Raw genomic sequence first — 24023 nt, 5'->3', positions numbered from 1 at the left:
ATTAGGACAGGTGACCAAAAGCTTGGTCAAAGAGGTAGGTTTTAAGAAGCATCTTAAAGGAGGAGAGAGAGGTCGAGAGGCTTAGGCAGCTGAAAGCATGGCTGCCAATGGTGGAGCGATTAAAATCAGGGATGCACAAGAGGCCATAATTAGACATTTGTTAAAAATTTTGGACTACCACTATATTAAAGTTATAAATATGTCAGAAGTAATATTTACAAATAAATAGAATAAATTTATGATATTATCTGTATTTTGAAAACCAGTCTCTGATTTGCACGCATGAAGTTCATAGTCATACAACGATATGGTTAACAGATTACTCGGGTATGGTAAGTAGGGCTATAGGGTTGAAATTTACAGTGACCATGGATTAAAATTTGGTCGGTATGTGTTCAACTGAAGCAAGATGAGATCTTATCAAAGTTCCTTTGAAGTTGACACCTCCGTAATATGAATAAAACTGGTATCCGAGCTGATCACACTGCAGGTCCGTCTTGAACTTGTCAAACAGTACGCCACAAGTTACAACCCAATGTACTGTAAAAAATTAGCATTAACAGAATTTTACCATTTTTGTTTTGACAGAAGCTTGGCAAATAACAACCTTAAGGCACTTCCAAAGGATGTATTCAAAGGGCTGGACGCTTTGACTAATGTGTAAGAATTATCTGTAATTATGATTGTTTGTGTTGCTGATCTGATGCCATTGTCAGCATTTATGTTAAATAATACAACTTAACACTACAACTTAATACAACTAAAGGCTCTCTGACATATCTTAATTTCTGATACAATGGGGGGAGTGGGTGAAATTGGTCTTTGACAGTAACACAAAATGGCTGATCCCGATTTTTATTTCCATTGTGTAAAACGGGCTGCCGATTCGCTATCGCATATTTTGTGTTACTGTCAAAGACCAATTTCATGCCCCCCCACACCCCATTGTATCAGAAATTAAGATAGCAGTCCTTAAGTTTTTAATGGACTGGAAAATGCTGCGGAGGGAAGCGGTGGGTTTGGTGATTATTTTGTGCTGCACACCATTGGCTTGTATTCTGTGGATATGAGAATTTGTTTGTATGGCTATAATCAGGGGCTCTATGGACAGGGTAAATCAGGAGGGGAGATGAGAGCAACTCTCCTTAGTCCTTCAAAGGAAGGATAATGTGGGGGAAGTGTAGCCATTTGTACACACTGAGGAGGATGGGTTAAAGTACAGGATTTTGACCCATTATCTCAACCTGTTCCAAATGGCCATTTGTTCAAGCATAGGTTCTACATTACTCAATTGAAAGCCTTCTGTGTTCAGGGACAGGACCAGGGTGAGTGTGTTTCTACTGCTGCACTACCAATGCAACATTATATCGTTGCTTGGTGTTGTCTGGTGAGAGGCGTTCAGAGGGGTTTAGGAGGGATATTGGCCTGTAAGCCACGCTTACCCTTTTTGTGAATTTTTGTGGCAGAATTGATGGACTCTGCTAGGTTGCTTATAGAATCATATAATCATACTGCACAGAAGGAGGCGCGGCTAGCTCCAGAACTAGCCGCGTCTCTAGCCAAGCTGTTCCAGTACAGCTACAACTCTGGCATCTACCCGACAATGTGGAAAATTGCCCAGGTTTTTCCTGTCCACAAAAAGCAGGATAAATCCAAACCAGCCAATTACTGCCCCATCAGCCTACTCTCAATCATCAGCAAAGTGATGGAAGGTGTCGTCGTCAGTGCTATTAAGCGGCACTTACTCACCAATAACCTGCTTACCAATGCTCAGTTTGGGTTCCACCAGGACCACTTGGCTTCAGACCTCATTACAGCCTTGGTCCAAACATGGACAAAAGAGCTGAATTCCAGAGGTGAGGTGAGGGTGACTGCCCTTGACATTCAACAGCATTATCATCGCCGAATCCTCCACCATCAACATCCTGGGAATCACCATTGACCAGAAACTTAACTGGACCAGCCACATACTGTGGCTGCAACAGCAGGTCAGAGGCTGGGTATTCTGCGGCGAATGACTCATCTCCTGACTCCCCAAAGCCTTTCCACCATCTACAAGGCACAAGTCAGGAGTGCGATGGAATACTCTCCACTTGGATGAGTGCAGCTCCAACAACACTCAAGAAGCTCGACACCATCCAGGACAAAGCAGCCCGCTTGATTGGCACCCCATCCACCACCCTAAACATTCACTCCCTTCACCACCGGCGCAACGTGGCTGCAGTGTATACCATCTACAGGATGCACTGCAGCAACTCGCCAAGGCTTCTTTGATAGCACCTTCCAAACCCGCAACCTCTGCCACCTAGAAGGACAAGGGCAGCAGGCACATGGGAACAACACCACCTGCACGTTCCCCTCCAAGTCACACACCATCCCGACTTGGAAATATATCACCGTTCCTTCATCGTTGCTGGGTCAAAATCCTGGAACTCCCTTCCTAACAGCACTGTGGGAGAACCTTCACCACACGGGCTGCAGCGTTTCAAGGGCAATTAGGGATGGGCAATAAATTCTGGCCTTGCCAGTGAAGCCCACATCCCATGAACGAATAAAAAAAAAATCGGCACATCGTGCCTGTGCTGGCTCTTTGAAAGTGCTATTCAAATAGTCCCACTCCCCTGCTTTTTTCCCATAGCCCTGCAATTTTTTCCTTTTTAAATATATATCCAATTCCCTTTTGAAAGTTACTAATGAATCTGCTTCCACCACCCTTTCAGGCAGTGCGTTCCAGAGTTGCTTAATAAAATTCTCATCTCCTCGCTGGTTCTTTTGCCAATTACTTTAAATCTGTGTCCTCTGGTTACTGACCCACCTGCCAGTAGAAACAGTTTCTCCTTATTTACTCAATCAAAACCCTTCATGATGTTGAACACCTCTATTAAATCTCCCCATAACCTTCTCTGCTCTAAGGAGAACAATCTCCAACGTGTGATGGAAGAGCCTCATCCGCAGGGGTCAGTTTGGGGAATAGATTTTAAAATTCTGCAGGATATCCATCTGGCCCTGGGTCTTTGCCAGAATGCAGCTTTTGACTGCTTTTTGGATTTCATTGGCTGAGATTGGAACATCTGCCTGTGTGCACTCTCCTCTGGCAGTTGAAGGAGTGAGAAGGCAGCTGGATACCCTTCATTTCCTGTTGTGCAGCTTGAAGCTCTGAGATGGCAAGTTCCTTATTGATTTAGATTGGATGCTGGTGGTCTCACCATTTGCTTTATGAACTGATGTGATGGCCCTGTTCTGCTCAGGGCCTTGGTGAGACCACATCTGGAGTATTGTGTGCAGTTTTGGTCTCCTTTGGATGTCCTTGCCATGGAGGGAGTGCAACGAAGGTTTACCAGACTGATTCCTGGGATGGCAGGACTGACGTATGAGGAGAGATTGGGTCGACTAGGCCTATATTCACCAGAGTTTAGAAGAATGAGAGGTGATCTCATCGAAACAGATAAAATTCTAACAGGACTAGACAGACTAGGGAGGATGTTCCCGATGGCTGGGGAATCCATAACCAGGGGTCACAGTCTCAGGATACGAGGTATGCCAATTAGAACCGAGATGGAGAAATTTCTTTACTCAGAGGGTGGTGAACCTGTGGAATTCTCTACCACAGAAGGCAATGGAGGCCAAGTCATTAGATGTATTCAAGAAGGAGATAGATATATTTCTTAATGCTGAAGGGATCAAGGGATATGGGGAAAAAGCAGGAACAGGGTACTGAGTTAGATGATCAGCCATGATCATTTGAATGGCAGAGGAGGCCCAAAGGGCCGAATGGCCTACTCTTGCTCCTATTTTCTATGTTTCTACGCTCCTGTTTGCAGTGTGTACCGAAGAAGCTTCCTCGGCTTGTCTCCATGTTCATAATATTTAGTCCTGGTATTTCACAGTATCCTTTCCATGCCTGCAGAGAACAGGGTGTTTAACTCTCCCTTGGCCTCGATCAGGATCATTTCAGTGTTGTCTGACCAGTGCCTCTTTTGTTGGGATTTTGGTTCACTCTGTCAAAACTCCAGATTCCTCTAGGTTGGAATGACTTGTGGTATTTTGCTGAGGTGTAGGCTTTGGTCCATTCCCATAGTGGTGCAGTGGAGGTGTCAGGCCCTTGTTCCTTCACAATGAATTGGGCTAGCGTATTGAGGCTAGGAATTCGTGTTTCCCTTGGAGTGATTGATTGAAGCGAAGGAACCGAAAGTAAATTGTCCAGTATTACTTGGAAGGAAACGAGCACAGGATAAGACACAATTATAGCTCTTATGGTGCAGCTTTTGACATGTGCAAGTTGTCCTTGTTTCAGCAAGAATGACTTGTGTGCCGGTTGGAGTAGAAGGTGAAGTAAGGCTCGCTATAGGTCTCTGAGGTTGAGGTCACTGCGTCACTCATGAACCATTTGGCTGGGATGTCCTGTGTCAACTGGTAGCGTGTCTAGGCATGGGGGTAAGACACATTTAGGTCTCCTTCCCTTAGCACTGTGCCCTTCATAGGGGGCAAGTATTAGAAAAACATTTCTGAGGCTGAATGGATGTCTGTGTTCGGAGCAAAAATGTTTAAAATTGTAAACAGCTCACCAGATATTCGCCACTTGATAAGGATGGATTGGCCAATTCACCTGGATAGCCAGCTCTGTGCCCTGTGCAGTGTTAGTTCAATTTTGCTGTCAAGCTCAGGGTACAGAGGGTGTTCTGAATAAAGGAGATTGATTTATCTTTTTCCAGGTTTCTGAAAATGCAAATAATATTGTGATGTCCTCAGTTGTCAAAGTCATCTTTCCTTGCTGCTAAGTTCTGGTCTCTGGCCCGGGGTTAGGACACTTGGGTTCTTAGTTTCACTACGTTTCTGTCATTTTCAGTGAAACAATCCTCTAGCTCATCCAAGTAGTGCTCGTTCTGAGTATTTACGGTGTGGAGTTTGCAGAGTTCTGTGTGTGTTGTGCCGATGGCATTCTAAAAGATACTGCTGAGCTTGTTATCTAGGTTGATAGGTAGCAAGCTCCAAAAAGTCCTGCAGAGATTCTGCCCTGAATTTGGTTGTTTTGTTGTGGTCTGTGGTAGGCATCAAAGGGCATGGGCCCCTAGGGACTGGGAGATATTCTGGGAATGGCAGCGCTGCATTCATGTTAGCTGTTGACCTGGTGTGTCTTGGGTTTCTTTCAACTGGCCCTGAGTGTGCTTTGGGGGTACACCATCTCATGGTTTGGGTGATGTTTGTTTGCAGAGGGTTTGACTTGGTCCATGCTTGCATTTTATTGGTCAGTATTGTGGGGTTATCTACTCAATGGGAGACAGTGTGGATATTTCTTGGAGAGGGTTGCAGGTAGTTTTTGACTTGTTTATTCATTGGGAGGATGTTGATGATGACTATTATAGGTTGGAAGTAGGAGCCAGCCTGCACCAGTGTCAGTATATTATTGTACCTGGCTCTGCTGGGATTTCCTCTTCCTCGGTCTCTGTAGGTAGGGAGGCAGAGATCAGTGGATGGCTGGCTGGATATAGGCTGCCTGTTTTAGATCCTGCTGCGTTCTTTCATGTTGAGCCAGCAGGTCACCTGGCGCATTTAGCACTGAACCTGTTGGCTGATTATTATTGGCTCCTGTTATTATCCCGCTCGGTCATACCCAGCTGCAGTTTTCATCTCCTGGTCCTGGACCTGGACCAAGCACTGTTTTTAGGGCCATGAGGTAGTAACTGGTTAATTGATGTCTTGAGCAGCCAATGGTTTTGAATTGAAATCAGAAATTGATGGAGCTCTGTACTCATGCTGTTTATCGGGGCTTAACCTCACCAGCAGTCCTTTGGAAGATTTGGAATAGAATTGACAAAGTTGAGTCAGCCTCACTGGTGCGTTTCTCACATTTCACTGCTGACTATAACATATCCTTTGCTTCTACTGCAAGTGTGACAATATAAATGATTGCATTCTATTTTAGTGTTAAATTTCAGTCGATTAATATCTGTTGAGTAAGCCTTTTTTCATTACCCATATACAGCGTACTCATATAATTTTTATGATGATGTTGAGAAGTACTTAGTTTTGCATTGAGAATGCCATAGCGAGATTTCCTCCCACAGTCTAGGACCGCTGGACATTAGCCACGTAGTTCTAGTGTCTGGACGAATATAACCTGAGGCACTAACAACATAGAGGTAAGTGCTTTTAATCACAGTTATAAAATTTGTATTAATTGTTCTGTAAAGGACAGTTTTGAAAAAAATGTATTTAACAACTTTTATAAATCATTTTTTTAATACCAAGCATGAGAGAGCTTTGAATAACGGCCAAAGTCTATCAGGAAAAATAATCAGTTTTGAAGAAAGGATATGTTCAATTGAGACATGCTCTAGAATTCTCATCGATGAAACAATTTCCACTTCAGGCACCCAGTGTCGGCATCAAACTTCCTTATATTAGGTATAGTCTGAATAAATGCACCCTTTGGTTGAGAGTGCTTTTTCCAGGCAACTTCCACTGGCTGGAGGTTGATATTGATTTGTCCGATTCATCAGAACAAGGGGTCATAACCTTAAAATTAGAGCTAGGCAGTTCAAGGGTGATGTCAGGAAGCACTTCTTCACATAAAGGGTAGTGGAATTCTGGAACTCTCTCCCTCAAAAAGCTGTTGAGGCTGGGGGTCAATTGAAAATTTCAAAGCTGAGGTTGATATATTTTTGTTAGGCAAGGGTATTAAGGATTACGCAACCAAGGCGAGTAGATGGAGTTAAGATACAGATAAGCCACGTTCTAATGAATGGTGGAACAGGCTCGAGGGGCTGAATGGCCTACTGCTGTTCCTATGTCAGGAACATTGTGACAATTTATAATGACATAAAGATGAGTAACTCTTATATTATAGTTTCACCTAAATAAAAGTAATTTTGGAGGGGAACTATATGATGCAGGGAGTTAGCTCACTGTCTTGTCGCCTTTGGGACTTGGGTTTAAATCCAGGTCAGAGTAATGGAATAAATGCCTTCTCTGTCAACAGGTTGTAGGTGTACAAAGTGAAATCAGCTCACTTACTATAGGGGTTAGTCCACAGTGCTGAATTGGAAATCTCACTCAGAGAGGTCACATGGATGGTTGGAGTGGGAGATAGAAAAGATCATATTGGTGCAGTAAAATTAGGATTAAATCATTTGGTGAAGCACGGTATTACTTTGCATTTACCTGTGACGTACCTGAATTAGGAATGCTTGATACTGATACTGGGTGGAAATAGACTGTGCAATAAGCACAAAAATTCATCAACAGGTATTTTTAATACATGTATACAATAATTCATGCAACTATGTTATTGCTTCTCATATGTACAGAAGATGTAGCTGGGACAATTGAATATGACATTTATTTCAGCTTTCCCCACTGAATATTCCCTACTAATAGCAATTGTACCACATTCTCTATCATTCAACAGAGGGAGTGCAGGCACCATAATGTGGAAGTCCATGCTAATTGCTTCACTAAAACTTAATTACTACTCCTGCTCTTTTCAATTCAAAAAAAGAGAAATATGTCTTCTTGATGTTGCAAAGGCCTGCGTTTAGACATTGCCAAAGAAAAGAGTTGATTTCTGCAAGGTCTAGGAATGTGTTAATGCATCTTTATATTTAATATACATACATACATACAAATAAATTAAGAGCAGCAGCAGGCCATTTGGCCCCTCGAGCCTGCTCTGCCATTTGATAAGATTATGGCTGATCTGATTGTGACCTCAACCCTACTTTCCCGTCTACCTTTGACTCCCTTGTTAATCAGGAATCTATCTAACTCAGCCTTAAAAATATTCAATGATCCTGCCTTCACCACTCTCTGGGGAAGTGAGTTCCACAGACTCACGACCCTCAGAGAAAAAAATTCTCCTCATCTCCTTCTTAAATGGGAGACCCCTTATTTTTAAACTGTGGCCCCTAGTTCTAGTCTCTCCCACAAGGTAAACATCCCCTCAGCATCTACCCCTTCTAGTCCCCTCAGGATCTTATATGTTTCAATAAGATCACCTCTCATTCTTCTAAACTCCAGTGTACACAGGCCCAACTTTTCCAATCTTTCCTCGTAAGATAACCCCCTCATCCCAGGAATCAGTCGAACCTTCTCTGAACCGCTTCCAAAGCAATTATGTCCTTTCTTAAATAAGGCGACCAAAACTGCACACAGTATTTGAGATGTGGTCTCACCAATGCCCTGTACAACTGTAGCAAAACATCTCTACTTTTATATTCCATTCCCTTTGGATTAAATGACAATATTCCATTTGCCTTCCTAATCACTTGCTGTAGCTGCATACTAACTTTTTGTGATTCATGTACTAGGACACCCAGATCCATCTGTACTTCAGAGTTCTGCAATCTCTCCACTTAAATATACTGCTTTTCTATTCCTCCTGCCAAAGTGGACAAGTTCACATTTTCCCACATTATACTCCATCTGCCAAATTTTTGCCCACTCACTTAACCTATCTATATCCCTTTGCAGACTCCTTGGGCTCGATTTTCGCACCTGCGATCGGGTGCATTCGTGGCGGGGGGGGGGGGGGGGCTGCGAAAATCAGGGATTCCCGGGGGTGGGTCTGGACCCTGGCTCCAACCCGCCCACTTCCGGGTTACCCCACTGATGCGCTGACATGCGTGCGCAGCCCCCGCATGTGGGACTCCCGCCGGCAATTAAAGCCGGCGGGGTGCCACTTAAAGTACTTGAACAGGTACTTCAGGTTGTTTACAGACCTGACTGACCTGTTTTTTTAGCAGGAATTGGATTTTGCAACTGACTGAAACTGTTTCCCGTACTGGGGGAAACACTCCCAGTTCAAATGGACGTGTTGCAGCCATCAGCCAGTGGCAGCTGCAAAGGTCCATTTGACAGGGGGGGGGGGGGGGTTGGGGTGAGACCCTCATTCATTGCAGGAGGCCACTCTGTCACTTTGGACAAAGTTTGGCCTCCACCACCCTGCTCCTAACAACAAAATTCACCAACTTGCACACTTACCCCGGTGTCCAGACACATTTACCTACCTTGCGGACCCCCTCAGATGTACATCTTCCGGATGGGGGCTGCCGTAGCTGCAGTCATGACCTCCTCGGAAGGCGAACAGCATCACCAGCCACGCCGTCCACCTCTGACACGTGGAGCTCCACAACACAGTGCTGTGACACATCCACCTGCACAGCAGGAGGGAGGGCAACCGCAGAGAGAGATGCGTCGCAGAGGGCACTACCCTCGCCACAGGGTCTACAGATCGAGGCTCAGCTTCCTGGACCTCTCTGAGCAGTAGTGCACACGGAGGCTCAGAGTCACTCGACATGTAGTCGTGGACATCTGCAGCCTCCTTCATGCCGAGCTGCTCCCGGCTGGCCTGAGCACCATCTTCTTACCTGTCGCTGTCAAAGTCACCACTGCCCTCAACAACTTCTCCTCCGCATCCTTTCAGGGTGCCACCGGGGACATCGCCGACGTCTCTCAGTCGTCTGCACAAAAGAGCCCTGCAAATACACCTACACCCACTCTGCAGTGACACAATGGGTGGCATCAGTTGTGGGCCTTCATTGTGATCCTCAGGAAAGGGCATTATTGCACAAACCAGACAAGATTCGCAAAGACGTGGCAGTAGTGGTGCCAATATAATATGTAATGTGAGTTGATCAGATCAGAAATTAAATAGAAGTAACAACCATGACAAACCCTCAAACACCCTTGTGCATCCCCTTCATGCTCACGACACGTTTGCCTTACGCTTCCTACTGCACATATGTGATGCATGCCCTGTGGCTGCAGCACAGGTAGTGGCAGGTTGAGTGAGGCTGACCGTGAAAGAGATGCATGAGAGGGTGAGTATGAGACACAGCCATGACATTGTATGAGGATTGGGTTGAGTGGTAGTGGCGGGATGAGTACTGGCGAGGTGGGTAAGTGCAGGTAAGATGAGGATGAGGTTTGAGTGGGTGAGGAGTGATATGACAGAGTAGTGTTGGCAGTGCAGAAGGAGATGTGGGGTGGGGGCGGTGATGTGGCAGACGGAGTGTAGGGGAATAAGTGTACTCACTTTGGCTGACCTACTTAGGTCATTGCAGCGCCTCCTGCACTGTATGCAGGTGGGCAATATGTTGGTTGTGCAGGTGACCTCCTCTGCCACCTCGAGCCAGGCCTTCTTGGTGGCAGAGGCAGTCCGCTTCCTCCCGCCTGCCGGGGAGAGGATCTCTGTCCTCCCCCTCCTCCTCACCCCATCCAATAAGAGCTGGAGTGAGGCATCATTAAACCTGGAAGCAGCCTTCCCCCTGGGCTGCTCCATGCTGTAATTTTTCCTATTTCCTGCAGCATCAGTCAGTGGAGGACTGCCCCTTTAAATAGGGCTCCTCCAGCTAACAGACCTTACTGCGCATGCGCAGTCCGCCCGCCGCGCAGCTCAGCAGCGGAGAACCCGGAAGAACAGGTAAGTGGATCCAATTAGCCTGCGATTGCGTGCGGAGCAGACTGATTTCACCAGGCGCGTTACCCATGCGCCCAATCGACCCCCCCGCCGCGAACCCGCCGCCATGGTAATATCAGGCCCCTTATGTCCCCTTCACAACTTACTTTCCTACCTACCTTTGTGTCATCAGGAAATTTAGCAACCATACATTCGGTCCCTTCATCCAAGTCATTGATATAGATTGTAAATAGTTGAGGCCCGAGCACTGATCCCTGTGGCACTCCACTTGTTACATCTTGCCAATCTGAAAATGACCCATTTATGCCTACTCTCCGTTTCCTGTTGGCTAACCAATCCTTTATCCGTGCTAATATGTTACCCCCTACACCATGAGCTCTTATTTTGTGTAGTAGCCTTTGATGTGGCACCTTGTCAAAAGCCTTCTGGAAATCCAAGTACACCACATTCTCAGGATCCCCTTTATCCATGTTGCTTGTTACTTCCTCAAAGAACTCTAATAAATTAGTCAAACACTATTTCTCTTTCACAAATTCTCTTGGCATAGCCATGTTTGCCTAGCAGAAAATAGTTCCTGTTTGTTCACTAGCATAAGGTTTAAACAATACATGAAGAAGATACTTTTGAATTGCTTTTTTTAACGGTGCAATATTTTTAACGGATGTAGCATGTTTATTGAATCATAGAATGGTTACAATACAGAAAGAGGCCATTCAGCCCATCAAGCCCGTGCTGGCTTTGTAGGAGCTATCCAGTTAGTCCCATTCCCCCGCTGTTTCCCCGTAGCCCTGCAAATTTTTTCCCTTCAAGTATTTATCCAATTCCTTCTTGAAAGCCATGATTGAATCTGCTTCCGCCACCCTTTCAGGCAGCGCATTCCAGATCATAACTACTCGCTACGTGAAAAAGCTTTTCCTCATGTCGCCGTTGGTTCTTTTGCCAATCACCTTAAATCTGTGTCCTCTGGTTCTCAACCCTTCCGCCAGTGGGAACAGTTTCTCTTTGTTTACTTTATCTAATCCTGTCATGATTTTGAACACTTCTATCAAACCTCCTCTTAACCTTCTCTGCTCTAAGGAGAATAACCTTGAGAATAATAAGGTTGATTCCGGGTATGGAAGGGTTGTCTTATGAGGAAAGATTGAACAGGTTGGGTCTATACTCATTGGAGTTTAGAAGAATGAGAGGAGACCTTATTGAAACATACAAGATTCTGAGGGGACTCAATAGGGTAGATGCTGAGGATGTTACCCCTCATGGGGAAATCTAAAACTAGGGGCCATAGTCTCAGAATAAGGGGTTGCCCGTTTAAGATGGAAATGAGGAGGAATTTCTTCTACCAGAGGGTCGTGATTCTTTGGAATTCTTTACCCCAAAAAGCTGTGGAGGCTGAGTCATTGAATACATTCAAGGCTGAGTTAGACAAATTTTTGATCAGCGAGGGAGTCAAAGGATATGGGGAAAAGGCGGGAAAGTGGAGTTGAGGTAAAAATCAGATCAGCCATGATCTCATTGAATGGCGGAGCAGGCTCAAGGGGCCGAATGGCCTACTCCTGCTCCTATCTCTTATGGTCTTATGGTCTTCTCCAGTCTATAGTAGTCAAAAAATTTTGAAAAGTAGTTTAAGTTTATTTAAAATATTTGAATGCATGGATACTGCAGCTCTGAGCTTTTAGGTCTGACATTTTCAAAGCTTGTAAAGTATCTGTTTTCAGGAACAGGAAGAATGATGTTGCTCCATCAGCTGCGAATCTCCAAAGACAATTTCTCAATAGGAATTATATTTCTTTGCAGAGATCTTAGAGGGAATTCTTTTCATTGTGGCTGCAAACTGAAATGGCTGGTGGAATGGTTAAGTAGCACAAATGCAACAGTTGATCAGATCTACTGTGCCAGTCCGGTGGAGTATCAGGGTCGTAAAATTAATAACCTCTCACTGAAGGAATTCAACTGCATAACCACAGGTGATTGCAGCAAACCTCTTTATCCGGATTAAAACGGTGACATTTTAATCGGCGTCTTCATTAACCCCAATCTTTGTTTTTTAATCTCTCAGAATTTGCCGTTGATCAGTCCTTACTGTTTCAGTCCCTTTCAATCGAAGCCTTCACTTTCATGAATGATGCCAAAGTCGTCATCGCTCAACCTGTCATGGGGAAGTGCAGCTTTTTTGAATGGGATCACGTGGAGATGGTTTTCAGAAACTATGACAATATTATTGGTATGGATAGTCAGTTCCCTGAAACAATGATCAGTGTTGCCACCTGTCCAGCTTTCAGCCAGACAGTCCAAAATCTCTGCGCTCCTCCAATTCTGGCGTCTTGCGCATCCCCGATTTTCATCGCTCCACCATTGGTGGCTATGCCTTCACCTGCCTAGGGCCTAAGCTCTGAAATTTTCTCCATAAATCTCTCCGCCTCGCTCTCCTTCTTTAAGAAGCTTCTTGAAATCTACCTTTCACCTGTCCTAATATCTCCTTATTTGGTTTGGTGTCAAATTTTGTTTGATTACGCTCCCGTGAAGCGCCTAGTGACGTTTTACTATGTTAACAGCGCTATATAATTGCAAGTTGTTGTTGTTTTCTTTTATCATTTTTAATGCAAATCAGGCAGCAAAAGTTCAGTTTTCTGGATTTCATTCCCTTTTTCGTTGTTTTTTACCAGACTATTTTTGTCCAGTGTTTGGGGGTGGGGGGGGGGGCGGGTGTTTACAGTAAATATCAATACCATGCTGATTCAAATTATTCCCAAGGCTGTAAAATCAAAAGGAAGTTTAGCGCCACCAGCAGAGGGAGGGGCAGCCTGATCTCGGTGTTAAAGGCCCTAAATCTAAACATGCAACATCTGAACAAACAGCTGGCCAACAGGCGGGAGCCAGGAAAAGCAGTAACTGAGAGAGATAGGATTGTACCCTCCCCAGATAAATGCTGAGGACACATAATACTTGAAATTATTTGCCTCAATAAAGCCCTACAACCCTCTGATGTCTCTGCGCACCTCCAATTCTGGCCTCTTGCGCATCCCCGATTTCCATCGCTCCATTGGCGGCCGTGCCTCCAGCTGCCTAGGCCCTAAGCTCTGGAATTCCCTCTCTGAAAATCTCTGCCTCCCTACCTCTCTCTCCTCCTTTAAGATTCTCCTACATTTTTGTCCAAGCTTTTGGTCACCTATCCTAATATCTCCTTATGTGGCTTGGTGGCAAATTTTGTTTGATAACTCTCCTGTGAAGCATTTTTGGACGTTTCACTATGTTAAAGGTGCTATATATATATATATATATATATACACAAGCTGTTGTTGTTGTTAATATAATTATTAAAGTATTTCCCCCCCTTAAGCCCTCTCCCGCGACCCCAGTGTCCTTTGTCCAACTTTGGATTTGGCAAAAAGTAACAACCCTACCCACGATAACAGCGCTAGATTCTGTTTTCTCTGCATATTAATAATTTACATTCCTTCTCCTGGTTTAGGCAGCTCTACTGTGTTCTGCAAACCACTGATCATCGATGCTCAGCTGTTTGTGGTTGTTGCCCAGCTGTTTGGCGGCTCCCACATTTACAAAAGGGATAATTTTGCCAACAAGTTCATCAAAATGCAAGACATAGACACCGTTAAAATCAGAAAACCGAATGACATTGAGACATTTGAAGTAGAAGGAGAATGGTACTTTGTTATTGCAGACACCTCAAAGGCTGGGTCAACTACTGTGTATAAATGGAATGGGAATGGATTCTACTCCCATCAGAGTCTGCATGCTTGGTTCAGGGACACAGATGTGGAGTACCTCAAAATAGCTAACAAGCCACACTTAATCTTGTCAAGTAGCTCCCAACGTCCTGTCATCTTCCAGTGGAGCAAAAGCCAGAAGGAGTTTGTGTGGCGCACCGATATCCCTGACATGGAGGACGTGTATGCGGTGAAACATTTTGAAGTTAAGGATGATCTCTACATTTGCCTAACCAGGTTCATAGGTGACTCCAAAGTGATGAAATGGGAGTCCTCCAGGTTTGTCCAGAAGCAAACCTTTCCGTCCCGTGGTGCTATGGTGTTTCAGCCTCTCCGAATAAACAACTGGCAGTATGCCATTCTCGGGAGCGACTACTCCTTCACCCAGATCTACCGCTGGGAAACCGAGAAAGACAAATTTGTAAAATTCCAAGAAATAAACATCCAGGCTCCACGATCGTTTACATTTGTGTTGACGGACAATCGGGAGTTCATGTTCAGTTCGAGTTTCAAAGGAAATACACAAATATATAAACATGTCACCGTTGACTTAAGCACAATATGAGAAAACGTTCAAATGTATTTAAAGATCAGTAAAATGACATCTTAAAAGTAGCTTTGGGTAATAATATTTACATGGACGTGATAATGAAACGTATGCATGATTTATCATTGTTCTGCGATGAATGCCATCAGGTTCCGGTTTACTGGAAAAGATATTTCTATTCCTCGTCTTCATTTCCCCCATTTTCTTTGATCGCATTACACGTAGTAGTTTCCGAACTCTCACTATGACATGGTGAGCAATTAACTGTTGTACTTTGCCAATGCAAGCTGTAAATATTTGTGTAATCATATCTGTTACTACAACAAATATTGAGATGTACATTTCCATTTATTTATTCTACTGAATGAAAAATCTTCCAAATAAAATCTTTACATTTTTGTGTGGTTTTTAATGAAAATTATTTCATATGGTTAACTCCTAAAGGAAAATTTCCCTTTTGCTGTTGTGAGAACTATTTAGAAGATTTTGATTGTTCTTGTTTATATTCGAATAAATATGCTTGTTTCCCAAGAAATACGTTTATGATTTCGCTATAATTAGCGAACAAAGGTTTATAATGAATGTATCTGCAATTTCTCTATATATGGTAGACATCTCCCTCTTTGATTTATAGTAAATTTGTGGATTATTTGTTTAGAATACAATATTTTGTTACAATCCATTAATTTATTCCAGTTGTATTATGTAGAATTATATAATCACAATTAAGACTTAAAATAGTATGCTCACTCTTACCTCGGTCTTAGCCAGAGAATCTCCTGCAAAGGCTTCTCTTCCTGTCCCCACAACTTTACTTCTGGAGTCCCCCAAGGATCTATCCTTGCCCTCCTCCTATTTCTCATTTACATGCTGCCCCTCAACCACATCATTAGAAGACATGACATCAGTTCCACGTGTATGCTGATGACACCCAGCTCTACCTCACCACCTCTTTTCTCAACCCTTCCACTGTCTCTGTGTTGTCAGACTGCTTGTCCGATATCCAATCCTGGATGAGCCACAATTTCCTCCAATTAAACATTAAGAAGACCGAAGCCATTGTTCTCAGCCTCTGTCACAAACTCAGTTACCTCGCCACCAATTCCATTCCCCACCCTGGCAAGAGTCTCCTGCTGAACTAGACTATTTGCAACGTCGGCATCATATTTGGCCCCGATCTAAGCTTCCGACCCCATATCCTCTCCAACAGAAAGACAGACTACTTCCACCTGTGTAATATCACCCCTGCCCCTGCCTCAGCCCATCTGCTGCTGAAACCCTCATCCAACTCTTTCCTTACCTTCAGACTCGATGATTCCAAATCTCTCCTGGCAGGCCTCCCATCTTCCACTCTCCATAAACCTGAGCTCATCCAAAACTCTGCTGCCCATATCCTAACCAGTACCAAGTCCTGCTCACCAATCACCCCTGTGCTCACTGACCTACACTGGCTCCCGGTCCATCAACTCCTCAAATTTAAAATTCTCATCCTTGTATTGAAATCCCTCCATTGCCTCGGCCCTCCCTATCTCTGTAACCTCCTCCAATCTCTACAACCCTCCCCCACCTCTGCCTCCTCCAAGTCTGACCAGTTTCGCATGGTGAGTAACACACAGGCTCATCTATCCATCAGCAGCATCACACCAGATTGGTCTTGCTACTGTGTGCACAGCCATTTTCAGCATGCCCCATGTTTCCTTTCTCTTGATAAAGTGGCCTCACAAGATGATGCAGTTGGCACCAGGGATGAAGGGAAAGCTGATCCATCACAAGCATCCATAAAATATTCCTCAGCTCCCAGTACCAGCATAGAAACTTTCATTTTGGGGAATCAGAGTCCGAGGGAGCAGCTGATGAGGAACCCAGCACTAGTGAGGAGTAAGAGGTGGTAGCAGAGGTGCAACCATAAAGTGAAAGGAGGTGCAGGGCCAAACATTCCTATGTTGTAGATTTGTACTTAATGGGGCTGCATACAGAAGGAACTTTTTAATAAGGAAAAGTGCTTCATGCAGTCCTTAGAGAATCTTCCAAGTTCCCTACATTGTATGTTGGAGACATTGCAGAAGTGTAGTTCTGATATCTGTGCAGGCATGTGAGAAGGTTTTGAAAATCTGCAGTCTACCTTGGAGTGAATGGCAGCTCCAAGGCCATTTCCAGGGAAGCCCCTGAGCCCAAATGCAATTTTGCTCACTAACGCTGTGACTGGCTATCAAGACTTGGAGTCCAATTTACAGAAGGCTTTCACTTCTGACCTGGAGAGGATAGGGGATGGGCTTGAGAGAATATGGATGGCAGGCTTTGCATTCCTAAGTGTGGCTGTTAGTTCGATTCCCACACAGATCCCTGGTCACTCATGACACGCAGTAGCTGGGGTGTAGCGGAGGCACATACGATGCAATTGCCTCAGGGTGCTGCAGTATCTGCATTATTGAGTCATCCCTTTCAGAATACTGAAGAATGGCACATAGTGGTAAGAAGCAGCCAGCCAGTGCAGAAGTACTGGCCACAGTTACATGACTCAGCACAAAGAGGTACGGGATGAGGGACTTCAGTTACATGAGAGACTAGAGAAGTTGGGATTGTTCTCCTTACAGCAGAGAAGGTTAAAGGGAGATTTAATAGAAGTTTTCAAAATTATGAAGTGTTTTGATAGAGTAAATAAGGAGAAACTGTTTCCGCTGGCAGGATGGTCGGGAACCAGAGGACACAGATTTAAGATAATTGGCAAAAGATCCAGTGGGGAGATGAGGAGAAATATTTTTACTCAGCGAGTTATGATCTGAAATGGACTGTCTGAAAGGGTGGTGGAAGCAGATTCAATAGTAACTTTCAAAGGGGAACTGGATAAATACTTGAAAAGGAAAAAACATTGCAGGGCTTTGGAGAAAGAGCAGGGTGAGTGGGAATAAATGGATAGCTCTTTCAAAGAACCGGCACAGGCACGATGGGCCAAAGGCCTTTTTCTCTGTTGTATGATTCTATGTACCGCAGCTGTGTCAAGAGGCCCAACTAGGAGCAGCAGGTTGCCACCACACTTACTCCTTCCACTGATGTAATGCTTAGAAAGGGTACAAGATTAGATAGATGACGACACATACCATACACTCTCACCAAGGGCAAGCACTGGGGAAGAAAACATTGAAGCACATATACAGGTCACTGCAAGAGGTTAAAAATAAATGTTACACCTACTTTCAAAAGTTCTGGGTTGAATTATTGGTGTGAATGACATGTTAATGTTACATATAGTGGGATACAGGAAAAGATATTAGAAGAAGCAGTGGTGACAAGGTGGAGCATGTTGTTTATGAGTTAATATATTATGAAGAAGATCACAAGACTGTCATGCAGAAGCACATTTACAGATTTGAAGAGAAAGTCCTGTCAATCACAGGAACATAGGAACAGGAGTAGGCCATTCAGCCCCTCGTGCCTGCTCCGCCATTTGATAAGATCATGGCTGATCTGTGATCTAACTCCATATACCTGCCTTTGGCCCATATCCCTTAATACCTTTGGTTGCCAAAAAGCTATCTATCTCAGATTTAAATTTAGCAATTGAGCTAGTATCAATTGCTGTTTGCGGAAGAGAGTTCCAAACTTCTACAACCCTTTGTGTGTAGAAATGTTTTCTAATCTCGCTCCTGAAAGGTCTGGCTCTAATTTTTAGACTGTGCCCCCTACTCCTAAAATCCCCAACCAGCGGAAATAGTTTCTCTCTATCCACCCTATCTGTTCCCCTTAATATCTTATAAACTTTGATCACTCTACTTTCCTCTTCGCTGCTTCATCATCTTCTTCCTATGGTATTGGAATGCCCATGCTGACTACTGTGGTTACTGCTGAGTCAGAAGCTGCTGTCAGCAATGCAAAAGGCAGCGACAAACGACAGGGTTAATTAATGTTACCTCAAGATAGTGCACAAATTGTATGAAAAGATTTTTAAAAGTGCAAACTTACAACACTATCCCAAACCTTTAAGACCAGATCATGGAAGCCCAGAGGGGGTCCATTTTATTTGGGCAAGCAGCGCTACAGGAGTGACGTCTACCCCCAGTGTCCCTCTCTCCACCCCCCCCCCCCAGCTCAAGCCCCAATCTCCCGAACCCCACTCCCCAGTATTCCGCTCTTCCCAGGCCCTCTATTCCCTCTCTCCCCAGTCTGCTGTCAATCTTTCTCTCCCTGCTGTGAGCCCCAATCTCCTGACTCCCCCCCCCCGGCCACCCACTCTTCCCTCCCAGAACACCAACTAGTGTTACAACCAGGAGTCATCTAGTGTTCAGTTAACAATATGCAAGTACCATACATCACTGTCTGCTGACCTATTCCTTTGAACTTCTGCAATTTTGATATAACCAACTTATATCTTATTGTATTTTATATCATTCTTATTGCCTAGAACTTAGCTAGTAGACTAATGCCACCCTGTGGTGATATAAGGATAAGGGAACAGAATTCCTCGTTGAAGAAAAAACAAACTATTGAGCCTCGCAGATTTTTTACAGGTGAAAGTAGTGGCAGGAGACCATATGAGGGGGGGGGGGGGGGTTACACTTTGACATGGTCATCATGACACGGCGGGGGGGCGGGGGGGGGGGGGGAAGGGAAAGGGCTAATTCAGTGTCTGATCCAAGCCTGGATCCAGGAGTGTGCGGAGGATTCGCTACTTGAAGAATGAAGACCCACCAGGCAGAGATCATCTCTTTTCGGGGGGGATCATGGTCCTTCCCCCAGTTGCCGTCGTCCTGCGAGTGGTGGGAATGCCCTTTGCGTTCTCGTGTACCTCCCTTGATCGAACGTAGCTGTTTGTGGGATCTTGCTGTGCGCGAATTGGCCGTTGCACTACAACAGTGACAACACTTCAAAAAAAAAAACCGGCCGAAAGGGCGCTTTGGGACGCCGATATAAATGCAAGTCCTTCCTTTTCTTAAACAAGACAAGGCTCCTGGCTTGCAGTCCGAATCCATCGGCCCGAGGCGAACCGATCTCCATGACAACCGCAGCGTCCCGTTTGAACCGGAAGGAGAAAAGAAACAGCCTTCTGAAGTCGCGGCGGGACGGGTCAGAGGGCGTCTGTGAGCCGGAAGTAGCGGGAGGGTGGACTGGGCGCGTGTGTCAGGACGTTTGAAGCTTTTAAATTAAGGAAGAAGAAGAAGAGGCGGCGGCGGCGGCGGCGGCGGCGGGGGGAGAACCGGGATTAAATCGACAGCCGGGGTAGGGGAGAGGAAAAAAAAAACCCCCGAGGACTCATTTAGAGAAGGAGGCAGGAGCGGGAAGATGAGCAGCTCGGCGGAGCAGGGGCGCCAGCCCTCCGAGGACGGCGGGGCCGGGAAGCCCGGGTGCGAGCAGCAGAGGACCGAAGTGAAGAGACCGGAGAAGCGTAAACACAAGGAGGAGGAGGAGGAGGAGCAGCGGGAGCGACAGTACCGGGTGAGATATGGCCCCTGGGGCCTGTGTGCAGCGGGTTATCACCCGTCGGTGCAGTTTGGATCCTTTTTATCTAAACCTTGCACCAAGTTTTTTTTTTGCAAACGGGCGGTGCGTCGCAAGTGCAAACGTTGGGAGCCCCCCAATGGCTCTCGGTGCAGCTCATTCGCCCGATCCGAGGCCAGATATGAGGCTGTGATCAGAGCCGCAAGTGCCAGGCTGCGGAAACCTGCATTGAAGAAGGTGCCTTTATAGATAACACTTGGTTCATGTGATTTCTTGGACTGGTTTCGATTGCCTGAGGGATTGGAGAGGAATTTTCCAGAGTATTTTTTTTTCTCTTATTAGCCCTGGGTTTTTTTCTGTTTTGCACCTCTCCGGAGATTACATGGTTGAGAGAAGGGAAGAGATGTTTAGTCACGATGCTGTGGCTATCATGGTGTGTGGGGCAGGAATGATGGACCAGCTGGTCTTTTTTTGCCTGTCAGTTTTGGATGTTGATAATGTAGCGTGCAGTCTATTCTCATCAGTCCCATAGATGGGGATATTCTTGGGCCTCGGGTTCAGGGACATCAGGACTGGTAGCATGATGAAGAGGATTGAGGGTATTTGGAGTTTGTTGCTAGCTATCACATGAGAGGGTGGCTCAGTTCAGTAAGAACTGCAGATGTCTATCAGTCCATCCACAAACAACCCTATTAACTCCCTCTTTCTTTCTCTTTCTCCCCCCCCCCCCCAATTGAGTGATGGTGTTGAAGGCTTGAAGCAGTGATGATGTCTGGCAACATCTGGTGACCTTTAGGGTGGGGAAAGCTGTTTTTGTTTTCTTTTATTGCACTTATAGCACATGTTGTAGAACTGTTGATTGGATGAGAACAAGTGAGAAAAGCAACATTGTCACTGATAAATGGTCTAATGTGTTTGTTGCTATTTGAGGTCAGAGTGAACCTGAAGTATACTGAAAAATCTACTGACTCTACAGATTTGAGCTTCAGGGCACTGGCCTTGAAAAATAACTCCTCTAGGATAAGGAACACTGTGATGTAGACTAGTGGTCCAATTTGTATCAGGGTTCAAGTAAAGCGCTGGGGTTGATGTTCCTGCGTGTACTTTTAATTCCTGATCTCACTGTAAGCCCCAGTCACCCACTCTTCCCTCCCTGAACCCTAACAGGTGCCCATTTTGTGTTCAGTTAACAACATGCAAGGACCATACACGTCACTGTCTACTTGGCAACGCCCATGTGATTTCCTCCAGGGTTGCTTTTACACATCTTGCTGCATTTAATGTGGTGTTGTCTGGCACATGTAATGACCACCTTGGCAAGGGGTATTGTGTCGAGACTACAGAAATGTTAAAAGGATAAAGTAACTTAAATAACAAAAAACCTCTTTTCCCCCCAATAAGTTTTAAATAATCTATATTTGTGCTATTAGATCAGTATGCCCACATTGTTTCTGTTTGTGCAAAATAACATAAAATGTTGCCCTGTAAAGAGTGAGCACTATAAATACCTGAATCCAATATAGGTTCAAAAGCTAAGCCTGCACAGCAGCTGTGGAAAGGAAGCATTGCCATGAAATTCAGTGAAGTGTTAGATGAATACATATAAAAAGTGGAGTTCAAATTTCAGAAACCATTTTTTCTAACATATGCATGCATAGTATAACGTGTCACTTATTTACTTTGGTAGGAAGAATAGAAAAACAGAATATTTTTTAAATGGTGAGAATTAAATGTTGGTGTTCAGAGAGATTTGGGTGTCCGCGTACATGAAACACAAAGTTAACACGCAGGTACAGCAAGCATTTAGGAAGGCAAATGGTATGTTGGCCTTTATTACAAGAGGATTGGAGTACAAGAGTAAGAAAGTCATGCTACAATTGTATAAGTCCATAGTGAGTCCACACCTGGAGTACTGTGTACAGTTCTGGTCATCATATCTAAGGAAGGATTTACTTGCCTTAGAGGTGGTGCAACAAAGTTTCACAAGATTGATCCTGGGATAAGAGTGTTGTCCTATGAGGAGAGATTGAGTAGAATGGGCCTATACTCTCTGGGGTTTAGAAGAATGAGAGGTGATCTCATTGAAACATATGAGATTCTGAGGGGGCTTGACAGGGTAGATACTGAGGTTGTTTCCCCTGGCTGGAGATTCTAGAACTAGGAGGCAGAGTCCCAGGACAAGGGGTTGGCCATTTAAGACTGAGATGAGGAGGAATTTCTACACTCGGGATTGTGAATCTTTGGAATTCTCTACCCCAGAGGGCTGTGGATGCTTAGTTGTTGAGTATATTCAAGGCTGAGATCGATAGATTTTTGGAATCAAGGGATATGGGGATCGGTGGGAAAGTGGAGTTGAGGTAGAAGATCAGCCATGATCTTATTGCATGGCGGAGCAGGCTCGAGGGGCCATATGACCTATTCCTGTTCTTAACTGGTTTTGACAGACAGTGTTTGTGCATCTCTAATCTGAACGCACACATTGGATTGTACAGTTTACAGCTGAATTGGCCACTTTCTCTTCCCTCCTTCTGAAGATAGCTGTTCATGCTGAAGGGTGACGCTCCCCACTGTGATTTTGCATCAGTTGTCTTTTCCTCTCGAGTCTGGGCAGTGAGTGTCAGAGAGCTATTAGGCTCTGGGAACCATCAAAACTGAGCTAGCAGAAATTGTAGGATACTGTCTTAACCTGGAGATGCTGAGGCCAAACATAGATAACACCTCCACTGTAAAGAAGTGCTCTACTGGTGATGGTGCTCCTACAAATTTCATATTTGTCAACTTGTGTCTGAATCTTGGACAGCCAGATATAAAGTGCTCTGTTCTGTCTCAATGATGTCTCCGTAACAACTTCAGAAAAGCAACTCTATTGTACCAGTTATTCATGTGGTCTCTGAGTAAGGCTGCTGACTGACTTGTTTCCAAGTTGTGATCACTGGAAACTGGCTTGAAACTGCCTGTACTCATTTAATGTTGGATTCACAAGTCAGCAGAGAGGTTTTAATTCAATTATCTGGGATGGTAGATTCATGTAATTCCAGGTCTTGGAGTTTAAACCTAACTCCACTCTAGCCCTTGGACATTTAAATTAAAACTGTCGTTAGAACACAAGTCTGTGGTGAAAAACGAAGTAGGTTTTGCGAGCTTAATTTCAAATGTTGTGTGACTGATTATAGATGCATTTTATTTGGGACAGCCTCTCTTTTATATTTGTATGTGAGCAGAATATGAAGAGAATATCTTTGCCTTTATTTAGGTTTATGAGAAGGAAAAGGTTGAGTCATCGTGGCTTGTTTTCAGTGTGGACCTATGCAAGTTATAATTGGATCAAATTGATTGGAATGAAATATAGCCTGCCTTACTGTGATGATACTGGGCATGGAGTGTTCACTGTGGGAGCTGTATTTATCCATAATGAGATTGGATATACTGGTTTTCCTTACTTATGGTTTAGGCTTATTGGTCCTTTTGAAATAGCTTTCTATTTTGAACTTTTTAAAGCAATTAAAATATATTGCAGCAACGCTACAACAGCTGCATGGTGACTGCAGTGAAATCAATCTCTCTCTCTCTCTCTCTCTCTCTCTCTCTCTCTCTCTCTCTCTCTCCTCGTCGTCGTCCTCTTTTTTTCACCCCCCCCCCCCCCCCCCCCCCCGAAAAAAAGATGACGTGATGGGTTTCAGAGGTTGGAAATGGCAATTTTGTTTGTTCGTGGGCTGAGTTATGTGGGGAGAGTGGTGGCCATAAGAGGTATAATGTTAAAACAGTAATGTCGTTGAATACACCTGCAGACATGCCAAAAAAAAATCTATTATGCAGAATCTATATCAATTACTACATCTCTAAAATAAATTGTAGAAAGATTTAAAAATCTGTGCTAGCATCATGTAGCAGAAAACTTCAC

General features: G+C 44.6%; 2 protein-coding genes across 2 annotated transcripts in view; both read left to right on the top strand.

Moving 5' to 3' along the window:
• LOC137310253 (leucine-rich glioma-inactivated protein 1-like) overlaps nt 1–15065 on the top strand; it is a 51020-nt gene extending 35955 nt beyond the window's left edge. Inside the window, exons 5-8 of the mRNA XM_067978153.1 lie at nt 589–660; nt 12212–12381; nt 12474–12638; nt 13887–15065. Of these exons, the coding sequence (XP_067834254.1) occupies nt 589–660; nt 12212–12381; nt 12474–12638; nt 13887–14707 (1228 nt within the window). The 3' untranslated portion in view covers nt 14708–15065. The remainder of the gene's footprint in view (nt 1–588; nt 661–12211; nt 12382–12473; nt 12639–13886) is intronic.
• A 4704-nt stretch (nt 15066–19769) lies between these two features.
• The window catches only part of rnmt (RNA (guanine-7-) methyltransferase), a 32082-nt gene continuing 27828 nt past the window's right edge, over nt 19770–24023 (top strand). Inside the window, exon 1 of the mRNA XM_067978142.1 lies at nt 19770–20119. Coding sequence (XP_067834243.1) covers nt 19967–20119 — 153 coding nt within the window. The 5' untranslated portion in view covers nt 19770–19966. The remainder of the gene's footprint in view (nt 20120–24023) is intronic.

This window comes from Heptranchias perlo, chromosome 3 (genome assembly GCF_035084215.1).
Source record: "Heptranchias perlo isolate sHepPer1 chromosome 3, sHepPer1.hap1, whole genome shotgun sequence".
Lineage (NCBI taxonomy): Eukaryota > Metazoa > Chordata > Chondrichthyes > Hexanchiformes > Hexanchidae > Heptranchias > Heptranchias perlo.
This window is presented reverse-complemented; position numbering and strand designations above follow the sequence as displayed.